General features: G+C 44.7%; 1 protein-coding gene across 1 annotated transcript in view; it reads right to left on the reverse strand.

The window, feature by feature from the left end:
• Positions 1-81: 81 nt before the first annotated feature.
• Positions 82-14923, reverse strand: part of LOC311133353 (STE20-like serine/threonine-protein kinase) — a 15695-nt gene continuing 853 nt past the window's right edge. Inside the window, exons 2-17 of the mRNA XM_084166854.1 lie at positions 14714-14878; positions 14501-14549; positions 14219-14368; positions 13926-13998; positions 13591-13785; positions 11588-11756; positions 8775-10796; positions 8361-8491; positions 7974-8097; positions 2675-2854; positions 2406-2535; positions 2033-2157; positions 1746-1931; positions 1442-1567; positions 1151-1264; positions 82-612 (exon numbers count right to left, since the gene is read on the reverse strand). Of these exons, the coding sequence (XP_084022980.1) occupies positions 487-612; positions 1151-1264; positions 1442-1567; positions 1746-1931; positions 2033-2157; positions 2406-2535; positions 2675-2854; positions 7974-8097; positions 8361-8491; positions 8775-10796; positions 11588-11756; positions 13591-13785; positions 13926-13998; positions 14219-14368; positions 14501-14549; positions 14714-14878 (4065 nt within the window). The 3' untranslated portion in view covers positions 82-486. The remainder of the gene's footprint in view (positions 613-1150; positions 1265-1441; positions 1568-1745; positions 1932-2032; positions 2158-2405; positions 2536-2674; positions 2855-7973; positions 8098-8360; positions 8492-8774; positions 10797-11587; positions 11757-13590; positions 13786-13925; positions 13999-14218; positions 14369-14500; positions 14550-14713; positions 14879-14923) is intronic.

The raw sequence follows: 14923 nt of genomic DNA on the forward strand, positions 1-14923 counted from the left end.
CATCAACCAAACATATTAACCAAATTGTGTAGAAACACATTTTCTGCAAAGAACAGAGATACTCAGCAATAGATCATGACCAACATTTAATATGGATTTGTAATTTATTGCAAACATTAGGTTAAAAAGAAAAGAAGTGGAAATGTCTGCCCCACAACAGTGTTTGAATGAACACATACTAAAGTAGCTTGCTACACATCCTTCAGTGGTCAACTATTGAAATATGTACAAACATTTCCTCTATTCTCTTGCAAGAGAGGCATATACAATATTTGACAAAAATATATATATGTTGTCAGTAATTCCTCTTATACTCACTCCTCTGTAGAATTAGTTAGGGCCTTCAAAATATTTCAGGCACTGACAGAGTAAAATAGATAGTATGTTTTTTATATACACGTATGTGAGTCCCTGTGAGAGTGTGTGTGTCTGATAGAAAACGCAGTTTGATTTTTCAGGATTGTTTTCTCTTTTGGTCATGGTCAGTTAAGAGAAATTGAGGCTTGAGAAGAACCGTGAGCGTCGAGGTGCAAACCTGGACTCAGGCTCACTCCCCCGTCTCTTCGCTCCCTCCTTCTCTCTCCTCCGGCGAGCCAGGTCTTCCTCCAACACCTGCACACAAAGACAGAAACATATTCAAACACAGACAGATGGATGGATGACGGATGGACAGACAGACACACAGATAGATACACAGACACACTTTACGAGGCTATGCCTGGACACTCAGGCAGAAACACGTTCAAACACGGATGGACGGACAGACAAACAGACAGACTATACCCTCATTGAACAATCAAGGTCAAGTCAACAAGTTCAAGTGTAGCAAGCTGTTAGAAGTGTATGCATGTCTAATGGATATGACAACTGAACATTGAGCAATGCCCATTTCTCCCTGGAGCCATACCTAACCTTAATTAACCTTTTCAGATCTTCAAGGTCAACAAGTACGAAGGGAGCATGTTTTCAGATTTGAAATGCTGCCCTGTTGCCTCTCATCGTTAACCTGTTAGCATGGTGTGCATGGCTAATGGATATGGCAGCTGAACATTGAACAATATCCACTCACTGTCTCCTTTCTCCCTACTTGCTTTGCCATTCAACACACTATTCCCACAACATCCTCTCTTTCTCTCTCTGTCTCCCATACCTCTTTCCTGCAGGCCAGCTTGTCTTTCCACTCGTTCAGCTCCAGAGTGTGTTCATCCTCTAATCTCCGTATCTTCTTCTTTTCCATGTCCACTAACAGCTGCAGTTTTTCATTCTGAAACACACATGAGCACACACACATTCATTTTTTTTATTTTCTTCATATAATCAATTATGCTTATTTGATTATATGAATACATTATATTATAGAGTACACCAATTTATAGTAGATATAATATTAATATCTACAACCCAATGAGCTTCCTAACACATGGGGTGTAGTGTAGTGCACCTGCAGCTCCTGGAGTTCGGACATATTGCCGTCACACTGCTCCTGCACCTCCCTCAGCTGGCCCTCCTGGACCTGCTGCAAACTCTGCCTCTCCTCTCGCTGCCTGCCCTCCTCCGACGACATAAACTGACATCCAGAGAGAGAGAGAGAGAGAGAGAGACATAAATATACATTGTGAGAGAGAGAGAAAAAGAGACAGAGACAAAGAGGATTGCCAAACAAACAATTACTAGTGGCCAAGTGAGCACTGCAAAGAATGTTAACTATTTGGGAACTGAGAAGCTGTTCAAGTCCCTGTACTAACCAGTGTGAGGTGCTGCCTGTGCTCTGGCCCACTCAGGCCCATTATCTTCAGCTCTAGCTTGAAGTTGGCCAGCCTGGCCTTGGCCTCGGTGCGCTGGGCTCGTTGGAGCTTGGTCTTCTCCTGGGCCTGCTGGGCCCTCTGCTCATCCAGCAATGCTCGATGGAACTGGGACGCCCTGTCTGTGTCCTAAGAAGGAACAGGGGAGAGGGGATCATGGTCATGGTGTCATGGTGTGTGTGTGTGTGTGTTGGGGGGTTAGGGTTCTTAGTGAGAGCGTTCCAACTCACTTTGCTGTGCCTCTTGGTAACCTGTTGTCTTTGCAGTGAATACTGCTCCTTCACTTGCTGCTTGAAGAGGTGGTACTTCTCCTGCAGATGACGCTGCTCCATCTCCCAAATGACTGATTCCCGGGCTGCAGGCAAAGAGCCCATACATGTGAATGAATAAAATATTTATATTGGCACAAACACAATCAATGTCACCATTTTGGTAAATGTCTAATTTCCTGTCGGTCTGTGATTTGTGCCTAACCATTGTCATAAAGCAGCCCATAATCGTAACTAATTTGTGAGTGTGTGCGTGCGTGTGCATGTGTGTGCGTATGTGCATGCATATGTAAGTGTGTGCTATGCGTGTGCGTGCGTGTGTGTGTGTGTGTACCTCGCTTAAGTTGCTGGGTCTTGACAGTGATGTCCCACTCCATAGAAGCCACCTTCCTCTTGTGTTCCTGGACTCCTTTCTGGAGAGTCTCATTGAGCTCCTGCTGCTGCTTCTGCAGGTAACGCGCCTCCTAGGATGAACACAAGAGGAAACAAGATATACCAAGGGATCTCTGTGTGTGCGTGTTGTACTTGCGTGTGTGTGTGTGCGTGCGTGTGTGTGTGTGCGTGCGTTTGTGTGCGTGTGTGTTTGCGTGCGCATGGGTGTACCTCTCTGGGTTGAGCCTTCAGTACGGCACCCTTGCGGTTCAGCTCTCTCTCCTGCTGGCTCTTGAGTCTGCGTGCGTCCTCTCTGAGCCTGGCTGTGTGCTCTGTCTCCATGCGGCTGCTCTGCTGCACATACTGCTTCTCTACCCGCTCCAGCTCACCGTCGTAATACTGCTTCTTGCTCTGCACAATGCACACAAAACACACAACATTTGCTTGAGTTTGGAAGACGGGGGAAAAGATTGCCACAAATCTCATGCACTCACTCAATATAGAAAATGAGTCGTTCCCTATCAGGCCGTCAAATTTAAATCCCATACCTTAAAACCTTTTTTAAAAATTGTTTGCAAGTCACAATGGTGTAATAAGAGAATGTAGATTCAAATATATCAAGAGAACAGTGATTTAAATAGGGCCCCACCAGAGCCATATAAAGTATATTATATGACATTTTATTTTCGTGTCATATCGCCAGTTGGCAACCCATCCCTTATGGGATTAATTGACACATAAACAAACATTACAATTATTCACTTTGATAATTCCTCCGGTGTTCTCTGCAGTGCAATTCGCATAAAGAGTGAGAAATATAAACAAAAAAATCTATACATAATAGTAAATAAGGTTATCCAAAAAATTACTACATCCCCAGAGCAGTAAAAATATACATACTGTACATACATTTTATTTATTTAACTAGGCAAGTCAGTTAAGAACAAATTCTTATTTACAATGACGGCCTACACCGGCCAAACCCGGACAATGCTGGGCCAATTGTGCGCCACCCTATGGGACTCCCAATCACCGCCGGTTGTGATACAGCCTGGAATCGAACCAGGGGGTCTGTAGTGACGCCTCAAGCACTGAGATGCAGTGCCTTAGACCACTGCACCACTCTGTCCCCCATACATACACTACCAGTCAAAAGTTTGGACACACCTACTCATTCAAGGGTCTTTCTTTATTTTTACTATTTTTTACACTATAGAATAATAGTGAAGATATCAAAACTATGAAATAACACATATGGAATCATGTAGTAACCAAAAAAGTGTTAAACAAATCAAAATATATTTTATATTTAAGATTCTTCAAATAGCCACCCTTTGCCTTGATGACAGCTTTGCACACTCTTGGCATTCTCTCAACCAGCTTCATGAGGTAGTCACCTGGAATATATTTCAATTAACAGGTGTGCCTTGTTAAAAGTTAACTTATGGAATTTATTTCCTTCTTAATGTGTTTGAGCCAATCAGTTGTGTTGTGACAAGGTAGTGGTGGTATACAGAAGATTATGGCAAGAACAACTCAAACAAGATAAGAGAAATGACAGTCCATCAATACTTTCAGACATGATGGTCAGTCAATATGGAACATTTCAAGAACTTTGAACGTTTCTTCAAGTGCAGTCGCAAAAACCATCAAGCGCTATGATGAAACTGGCTCTCATGAGGACCACCACAGGAACGGAAGACCCAGAGTTACCTCTGCTGCAGAGGATAAGTTCATTTGAGTTACCAACCTCAGAAATTGCATCCCAAATAAATGCTTCACAGAGTTCAAGTCAAAGGCACATCTCAATATCAACTGTCTGTTTAACCTAATTTCTACCAGCATGTTAAATGTGCAACCAGAGGGAAAAAAACTCTAGACCACCTTTACTCCACACACAGAGACGCGTATAAAGCTCTTCCTCGCCCTCCATTTGACAAATCTGACCATAATTCTATTTTCCTGATTCCTGCTTACAAGCAAAAACTAAAGCAGGAAGCACCAGCGACTCTGTCAATAAAAAAGTGGTCAGATGAAGCAGATGCTAAGCTACAGGACTGTTTTGCTAGCACAGACTGGAATATGTTCCGGGCTTCTTCCGATGGCATTGAGGAGTACACCACATCAGTCACTGGCTTCATCAATAAATGCATTGATGACGTCATCCTCACAGTGACTGTACTTGCATACCCCAACCAGAAGCCATGGATTACAGGCAAAATCCGCACTGAGCTAAAGGGTAGAGCTGCCACTTCAAGGAGCGGGACTCTAACCCGGAAGCTTATAAGAATTCCCGCTATGCCCTCCGACGTACCATCAAACAGGCAAAGTGTCAATACAGGACTAAGATCGAATCGTACTACACTGGCTCCGACGCCCGTCGGATGTTGCAGGGATCGCAAACTATTACAGCCTACAAAGGGAAGCACAGCCGCGAGCTGCCCAGTGACACGAGCATACCAGACGAGCTCAATTATTTATATGCTCGCTTCGAGGCAAGTAACACTGAAACATGCATGAGAGCATCAGCTATTCCGGACGACTGTGATCACGCTCTCCGTAGCCGATGTGAGTAAGACCTTTAAACAGGACAACATTCACAAGGCCGCAGTGCAAGACGGATTACCAAGACGTGTACTCTGAGCATGCGCTGACCAACTGGCAAGTGTCTTCACTGACATGTTCAACCTCTCCCTGTCTGAGAGGTCAGACGTTTCTTGTAGTTGGCCACCAGGTTTGCACACATCTCAGGAGGGATTTTGTCCCACTCCTCTTTGCAGATCTTCTCCAAGTCATTAAGGTTTCGAGCCTGACGTTTGGCAACTCGAACCTACAGCTCCCTCCACATATTTTCTAGGGGATTAAGGTCTGGAGACTGGCTAGGCCACTCCAGGACCTTAATGTGCTTCTTCTTGAGCCACTCCTTTGTTGCCTTGGCCGTGTGTTTTGGGTCATTGTCATGCTGGAATACCCATTAACGACCCATTTTCAATGCCTTGGCTGAGGGAAGGAGGTTCTCACCCAAGATTTGACGGTACATGGCCCCGTCCATCGTCCCTTTGATGTGGTGAAGTTGTCCTGCCCCTTAGCAGAAAAACACCCCCAAAGCATAATGTTTCCACCTCCATGTTTGACGGTGGGGATGGTGTTCTTGGGGTCATAGGCAGCATTCCTCCTCCTCCAAACACGGCGAGTTGAGTTGATGCCAAAGAGCTCGATTTTGGTCTCATCTGACCACAACACTTTCACCCAGTTCTCCTCTGAATCATTCAGATGTTCATTGGCAAACTTCAGACGGCCCTGTATATGTGCTTTCTTGAGCAGGGGGACCTTGCGGGCGCTGCAGGATTTCAGTCCTTCACGGCGTAGTGTGTTCCCAATTGTTTCTTGGTGACTATGGTCCCAGCTGCCTTGAGATCATTGACAAGATCCTCCCGTGTAGTTCTGGGCTGATTCCTCACCGTTCTCATGATCATTGCAACTCCACGAGGTGAGATTTTGCATGGAGCCCCAGGCCGAGGAAGATTGACAGTTATTTTGTGTTTCTTCCATTTGCGAATAATCACACCAACTGTTGTCACCTTCTCACCAAGCTGCTTGGCGATGGTCTTGTAGCCCATTCCAGCCTTGTGTAGGTCTACAATCTTGTCCGTGACATCCTTGGAGAGCTCTTTGGTCTTGGCCATGGTGGAGAGTTTGGAATCTGATTGATTGATTGCCTCTGTGGACAGGTGTTTTTTATACAGGTAACAAACTGAGATTAGGAGCACTCCCTTTAAGAGTGTGCTCCTAATCTCAGCTCGTTACCTGTATAAAAGACACCTGGGAGACAGAAATCTTTCTGATTGAGAGGGGGTCAAATACTTATTTCCCTCTTAAAAATGCAAATCAATTTATAACATTTTTTACATGCATTTTTCTGGATTTTGTTGTTGTTATTCTGTATCTCACTGTTCAAATAAACCTACCATTAAAATTATAGACTGATCATTTCTTTGTCAGTGGGCAAACGTACAAAATCAGCAGGGGATCAAATACTTTTGTCCCTCACTGTACATACTCTACATACAGTACCTTGCAAAAGTATTCATCCCCCTTGGCGTTTTTCCTATTTTGTTGCATTACAACCTGTAATTTAAATTGATTTTTATTTGGATTTCATGCAATGGACATACACAAAATAGTCCAAATTGGTGAAGTGAAATGGAAAAATAAAACTTATTTCAAAAATTTCTAAAAAATAAATAACGGAAAAGTGGTACGTGCATATGTATTCACCCCCTTTGCTATGAAGCCCCTAAATAAGATCTGGTGCAACCAATTACATTCAGAAGTCACATAATTAGTTAGATTGCACACAGGTGGACTTTATTTAAGTGTCACATGATCTGTCACATGATCTCAGTATATATACACCTGTTCTGAAAGGCCCCAGAGTCTGCAACACCAGTAAGCAAGGGGCACCACCAAGCAAGCGGCACCATGAAGACCAAGGAGCTCTCCAAACAGGTCAGGGACAAAGTTGTGGAGAAGTACAGATCAGGGTTGGGTTAAAAAAATATCAGAAACGTTGAACATCCCACGGAGCACAATTAAATCCATTTTTAAAAATTGAAAGAATATGGCACCACAACAAACCTGCCAAGAGAGGGCCGTCCACCAAAACTCACGGACCAGACAAGGAGGGCATTAATCAGAGAGGCAACAAAGAGACCAAAGATAACCCTGAAGGAGCTGCAAAGCTCCACAGCGGAGATTGGAGTATCTGTCCATAGGACCACTTTAAGCCGTACACTCCACAGAGCTGGGCTTTAGCAACACTTGAGTGGTTTAAGGGGAAACATTTAAATGTCTTGGAATGGCCTAGTCAAAGCCCAGACCTCAATCCAATTGAGAATCTGTGGTATGACTTAAAGATTGCTATACACCAGCGGAACCCATCCAACTTGAAGGAGCTGGAGCAGTTTTGCCTTAAAGAATGGGCAAAAATCCCAGTTGCTAGATGTGCCAAGCTTATAGAGACATACCCCAAGAGACTTGCAGCTGTAATTACTGCAAAAAGGTGGCTCTACAAAGTATTGACTTTGGGGGGGGTGAATAGTTATGCACACTCATGTTTTCTGTTTTTTTGTCATATTTATTTTTTGTTTCACAATAAAACATATTTTGCATCTACAAAGTGGTAGGCATGTTGTGTAAATCAAATGATACAAACCCCCCAAAAATCCATTTTAATTCCAGGTTGTAAGGCAACAAAATAGGAAAAATGCCAAGGGGGGTGAATACTTTCGCAAGCCACTGTATACAGATAAATAAATACAGAAAAACGAAACAGAAGGCATTTGAACACAGTCTGGCACAAAGAGAAGATTCAAGTGGGAGACAGGCCTACACACAATATACAGTATATACCATTTGCTATATAGAAGCTAAATATTATATTATAATTGAGTTATAGGTAGCCCTTTTTCTTTTATTCCAGGCTTTATCTAAATATTCCGCAAACGGGACTCTAGGTCCCACTACTCACTGTCATCTCTTGGGCGATCTGTCGGAACATCATCTCTCTCTGTTGCTGCAGCCGCTGCTCCATCTGGGAGTACTCTCTCTGCTCCTCCCTCTGAAGTAGCTTTAAAGCCTGCAGCTCCTGGCGCCTGCATAGTCAGGCACACACATATGCACTCACACACACAGACACACAGACACACACACACACACACACACACACACACACACACAGACACACACACACACACAGGGGAGATTCCGGAGATTGAACAAACTAATGAAGTGAATGTGTTGAATATGAATTTTTATAAGTCTCCTATCCAAGACATATTTGACATTCTGAGTCTATCCTTAATCTAGTTATTTTTTCATTGGAGCCCAAGCCTTGTTTCCAGAGGGAAAAGTTTACCTGGTGGACCGCATGTGCCGCTCTTTCCCATCGGTCTCCTTCAGGACCTTTGACGTGGTGACGCTGACCTCTCGGCCGTCCACCATGAACTTCCGGGTCCTTTTGACCGTCTTCCTGTTATGGATCAACTCCTGGAATACAACAAATAAAATATTACACTCACAAAGTGCTTCTGTTTAGTTGGTGTAATCTATCTAGGGAAGCACACAACACCTCTTATTGCTTATCTTAAAGGGACATTACACTCTAAAATCTACTTTTGTCAGACTACTTTTGAGGTTTGAAAGCCCCCTTGAAACTTTGATTTTGGAGTGTAATGTCTCTTTAACCTTAATGAATTGTACCTTTGTGTTCTGTGTTCTACATTATATTCACTTGGGGAAACAATGGGTGGAACCTGCTCTGATCACTCACCTCTACAGGTCTTGACATTGTTGAGACTGAGTTGTCTTTCTCTGTCACGTCAGCTTGGTCATCAGTGGCAACCATCTTGGGTTGATTGTCTGTCACTTGGTGCCAGTTTCCATTTGATGCTGAGTTCAGGTGTACTGTGTCTGTAGCTGTTCCCTGCGATCTAGTTGAGTTCTGTTCAGTCAATATGTTTAATTGGGTCTGACATGTCTCCTCCTCCTTACCTCCTTCCTCCAGCTTTTTCCCTCTTTCCTCTTTCCCTCCTTCCTCCCTCCCACTATTTGACTCCAAGGTCAAGTTCACCCTCGTCATAGGTTCCCCAGTTGGGGAGTCTGTCATCTTCTCTTCTCCCTTACTGTCCTCTTGTTTGTTTCTCTCTTCTTTCGGTTCTTGCTTTATGGTCATATTGGTTTCTTGTGCTTGGATAATCACTATGTTATCACTTTCTAATCCAAGGTCCTCCTCTTTACTCTGTTCATCTTTTTCCTCTGTTCTGTCCTCTGCTCTCGCTACATTTTCACATTCAGTCACTTTGAAATCAAGGATTTCATCTTCTGTGTTTGCCCTCAAACTCTTCTTCTTTTCACTGGTCGCAACATCCATTGTTGATTCACTTCTTTGCTTCTCTGTTTCAGTCTGTATTTCTCCTGTTTGTTCTGATGGTACGGTCTCTTCAATATCACTCTTCGATTCTCCGTCCTCCATTTCAGGACTTGCCTCATGTTCTTTTAAGTCCATTCCTTTGTCTGGACAGTTGCTTGTCTCTCCTTCGCTTGTCTTTAACTCCACCTTGACCTCCTGTTCTTCTTCCACATATGTCTTGTCTTGTATTCCTTCTTCATTTATCTGCATCTCATACCTTTCTTCTACTTTACTCCCCTCATGCTCTGCCACTTCATCTCTCTTAGCAGGTAGTTCATTCTCTTCTAAAATCTTCTCATCCTTGTCCTGCTCCTGCTCCTCCTCTCCCGTCTCCTCTTGTATTTCCTCCTTTGTCCCTTCAGTCCTCTCCTCTTTGCTCTGTTTTGTCTCTTCCTCAGCGTTCCCACTGGTGGCCATCTTGAAGTGGTTATGAGTGGACAGATCCAGGAAGTCTAGCACTGAGTTCTGTGTTTCTCCTCTCTCCTTTGTGGATGGGTGGGGCATTTCCAAAGACAAGGCTATAACCAGTGGACTTAGTGTGTGCACTAACTGGCGAGGAGCTTCTTCTACCCTATGGTTAGTATCATTATTTGGTGCTGATTTGAGGATACCAATTTCCTTAACTGAACATTGAGCCTCAGTCATTGGTTGTTTATCGTCAGAGTTAAGTGCATCATCAACAGAGTCATTGGTACTGTTTTGGTTCATATCAGTGTGGATGCCTACTATTTCCTGTTCAGAAGAAGAAACCACTTCCAGGTCAAGGTCTTGGGCCTCACAGTCATTTGCAATTTCATCCTTCTCTTTTTTCTGCCCCTCAACCTTTTCTTCTGTTTCTGCATCATCTCCTGTGTCATTTGTTTCAGGGATGGGTTGGGTGATCCCTCCCTCCAAGCTGCCCCTCCCAACGTTCTCACACAGATCCTTCTCCGCATCCCCTGCATCTCTCTCTCCTGCTGGATTTGTCACTTCCTGGCCATTGGGACTGTCCTCCTTGTTCCGTTGGCTCTGATCGGCTGGAATCGACGGGGTGTCTCCCCAGAGGCCGGACTTGCAGCGGCGAGAACCAGAGGTCAGAAATGAGAGAAAGGTCCCTGGCTCCCAGACCGACAGACGCCTGGCCAGCTTTCTGGCCCTGTCCGTGTTGGGAGTCTCCACCCTGGTCCCTGCGGTGCCACCATCTTTCACTGGTGTGGAGGAATGGACTGGGTCAGGGTTGGGTGGAGGTGGTGGTGGACTCGTACCATCCTGTATGATAGATGGGCCCTCCTGAGGTTTCTCTGGTACCTGCATTGTCTCTTCTTCCTGCTCAGACTGGGCAGTCCCTCCATCCGACACCACAACTGTGTCCTCATCTAGAGAGCCCCCGTGGTCGATCAGGGACTGGCAGAGAAAAAATAGGATGCGTTACTATTGTAGTTCATTTAAGACTGACTTTAGGAGGCAATTTCAATTGAATCTATTTTCTGTCCTATCTACTTTAAGACAAATAAAAACACTCAAAGGAAAGTTGATGTATGAACTTCCACCTACAGTATACTGTATAGAAGCAGAAATAGAGAAACTTTCCCAACACGTTTTAGATCGAAGCAGATCTCCACTAGAAAGGCATCATTCCCTCAAATCAAGTCTGTATCGCAAATGGCACTCTATGGAGAGCAATAGTAATGCCGTCTTTCTGTACGCACTAACTCCACCATTGTTCGTTGACCAAAGCCTATGGGGAAATGAATGGGGGTTTTGGACAAAAGCCAAAAATAATGTCTGTGCTAAAAACAGGCATAGGAGATCTTATACATTTTGTTCTATGAGATAATCTTCATCACCTTTTGTGAATTTTGAAGCATTTATGTAATCAAAACAAGCACATAAAGCACATAAAGGCTTCATAATTCATAAAGGTCATGTTAACTGACTAACTTTCTCACAGAACAAAACGTATAAGATCTCCTAAGCCTGTGTTAACCTCAGACCTTATTTTCAGCGTTCATCCCAAAACCCCATTCTTTCCCCATAAATGTCTCTCATAGGAATGGCCGAACGAACTAAAGGTAACTCATTTCAGTTTTTTAGGACTATAAGCTGGCGATCTCTATTCCCTATCTAGTGCACTACTTTTGTCCAAAGCCTATGTGGAATAGGGTGCCATTTGGGAAGAATCCCCCATCTCTTACCGCTGTCTCCTCCATCACCTCAGCCTTGGCCTCGGCAATGAGTTCCTTCAGGGCTCGACCGTCCCGTCCAGCGCAGGGGAAGGGGTGGGCCAGGAGCTGCTGGGCTCCCCACCGGGCCTCAGGGTTCTTCTGCAGCGCCCTCCGCAGGAAATCCTGGAAATGGGAGGACCTGAAAGTGGGAACACAGTGCAGGGACACGGGGATGGGAGTCAGGGGATGCATCCCAAATGGCACCCTATTCCTTATATGGTGCACTACTTTTGACCAAAGTAATATGGGAAATTATGTGTTTGATGTGTTTGATACTATGAGCCAGCCCTCCCCATTTAAGGTGCCACCAGCCACCACTGATTCATAAAAATAGAGACATCTCCATGTACAGTGGGGGAAAAAAGTATTCAGTCAGCCACCAATTGTGCAAGTTCTCCCACTTAAAGATGAGAGAGGCCTGTAATTTTCATCATAGGTACACGTCAACTATGACAGACAAAATGAGAAAAAAAATCCAGAAAATCACATTGTAGGATTTTTAATGAATTTATTTGCAAATTATGGTGGAAAATAAGTATTTGGTCAATAACAAAAGTTTCTCAATACTTTGTTATATACCCTTTGTTGTCAATGACACAGGTCAAACGTTTCCTGTAAGTCTTCACAAGGTTTTCACACACTGTTGCTGGTATTTTGGCCCATTCCTCCATGCAGATCTCCTCTAGAGCAGTGATGTTTTGGGGCTGTCGCTGGGCAACACGGACTTTCAACTCCCTCCAAAGATTTTCTATGGGGTTGAGATCTGGAGACTGGCTAGGCCACTCCAGGACCTTGAAATGCTTCTTACGAAGCCACTCTTTCGTTTCCCGGGCGGTGTGTTTGGGATCATTGTCATGCTGAAAGACCCAACCACGTTTCATCTTCAATGCCCTTGCTGATTGAAGGAGGTTTTCACTCAAAATCTCACGATACATGGCCCCATTCATTCTTTCCTTTACACGGATCAGTCGTCCTGGTCCCTTTGCAGAAAAACAGCCCCAAAGCATGATGTTTCCACCCCCATGCTTCACAGTAGGTATGGTGTTCTTTGGATGCAACTCAGCATTCTTTGTCCTCCAAACACGACGAGTTGAGTTTTTACCAAAAAGTTCTATTTTGGTTTCATCTGACCATATGACATTCTCCCAATCCTCTTCTGGATCATCCAAATGCACTCTAGCAAACTTCAGACGGGCCTGGACATGTACTGGCTTAAGCAGGGGGACACGTCTGGCACTGCAGGATTTGAGTCCCTGGCGGCGTAGTGTGTTACTGATGGTAGGCTTTGTTACTTTGGTCCCAGCTCTCTGCAGGTCATTCACTAGGTCCCCCCGTGTGGTTCTGGGATTTTTGCTCACCGTTCTTGTGATCATTTTGACCCCACGGGGTGAGATCTTGCGTGGAGCCCCAGATCGAGGGAGATTATCAGTGGTCTTGTATGTCTTCCATTTCCTAATAATTGCTCCCACAGTTGATTTCTTCAAACCAAGCTGCTTACCTATTGCAGATGCAGTCTTCCCAGCCTGGTGCAGGTCTACAATTTTGTTTCTGGTGTCCTTTGACAGCTCTTTGGTCTTGGCCATAGTGGAGTTTGGAGTGTGACTGTTTGAGGTTGTGGACAGGTGTCTTTTATACTGATAACAAGTTCAAACAGGTGCCATTAATACAGGTAACGAGTGGAGGACAGAGGAGCCTCTTAAAGAAGAAGTTACAGGTCTGTGAGAGCCAGAAATCTTGCTTGTTTGTAGGTGACCAAATACTTATTTTCCACCATAATTTGCAAATAAATTCATTAAAAATCCTACAATGTGATTTTCTGGAAAAAAAATTCTCAATTTGTCTGTCATAGTTGACGTGTACCTATGATGAAAATTACAGGCCTCTCTCATCTTTTTAAGTGGGAGAACTTGCACAATTGGTGGCTGACTAAATACTTTTTTCCCCCACTGTATGACTGACTGTCCCTGACTCACCAGAGGCGTGGGTTGCTGAGGGTCGGTGGGGGGGACTTGGTGATCTTGAGCAGGACCCTCATTGGGTTGAGTGAGTGGTGAGGGGGCTCCATCTCTGCAGCCTCGATCAGCGTCACGCCCAGGGACCAGACGTCAGCCTTGGGGCCGTACGGGTTTTCCTTGGAGGTCTCACACTGGATCACCTCTGGAGCCATCCTGGGACAGACGGATGGGCAGACAGAGGGACGGACGGACAAATGTAGACATTGGGGTTGTTGAAAAAGAATGCACATGGGAATGTGGCTGCATGCTAACAACATTTAAACATATACAAAACTGATAGGGGTAAGACAAACCAGTAAGGGGTTCCAATGAAAGTGGCTCTCTTCTGGAGGGTGTGTGTGTTTTTGGCAGACACTCCGAAGTCAGCTGGGGATTGAAACAGGGCTTTGAGAGGACTCAATGAGAGGCACTGATACACTATAAGAGAGACACTAGGATAGACTTATAAATAATATTTAGACAGACACACAGTCAGGTAGACAGACAAACGGACGGATGGATGGAAAATCAGAGAGAGAGAATAGAACAGAGACAGAGAGAAAATTATAATCCAGTAGTTGTAGGAGTGTGCTATGCAGTGTTGTACCCAGTTTGACGTGTCCCTCCATGGTGAGGAGGATGTTGCCTGCCTTCAGGTCTCTGTGGATGATGTGGTGCTGGTGCAGGTAGGACAGAGCCTGCAGTGTCTGACAGCACACCTCACTGATCTGCTGCTCAGACAGGCCCCGCTCCAGCTCTAGGGGGTTCACACACACACACACACACACACACACACACACACACTAACATATAAGTACAACAGTGACTTCCCAGAGAAGGAAAAACGAAAGAAGTGGAAACTAAGGAGTACATGACGCTTGGCTCCCACCTAACATGATGTCATCCAAGGCCCCCCCTGGGCAGAACTCAACCAGGATCTATTGGACAGAAAGAGATTTCATCTTCAATAATCAATCATCAAAAGCCTTTACTGTATATATATATAATGGATAGTTTACTGAAACCCCCTCCAAAAAGTCCTGACTCAGTGCATTAATTTTGACACCTGGCAATGGAGTCAAGCAGCTGAAAAAGACCTCACCCACAGCCAATCCTCAAAGAAGGTGGCGTCCAACAACCCAAGGATGTTACTATGGCGGCAGGCTGCCAGGATGTCGATCTCGGTGATATAGTCCTCAAGCTGCTCTTCATTGCGTACCTCCATCACTTTAGCAGCAGCCAAGGCCCCAGTGGTGTGGTTCTGGGCCTGAACACAGACAGAGGACTCCACTGAAGATCTCTACGGTGCCAT

Source organism: Coregonus lavaretus, assembly GCF_964263955.1.
Source record: "Coregonus lavaretus genome assembly, chromosome: 8".
Lineage (NCBI taxonomy): Eukaryota > Metazoa > Chordata > Actinopteri > Salmoniformes > Salmonidae > Coregonus > Coregonus lavaretus.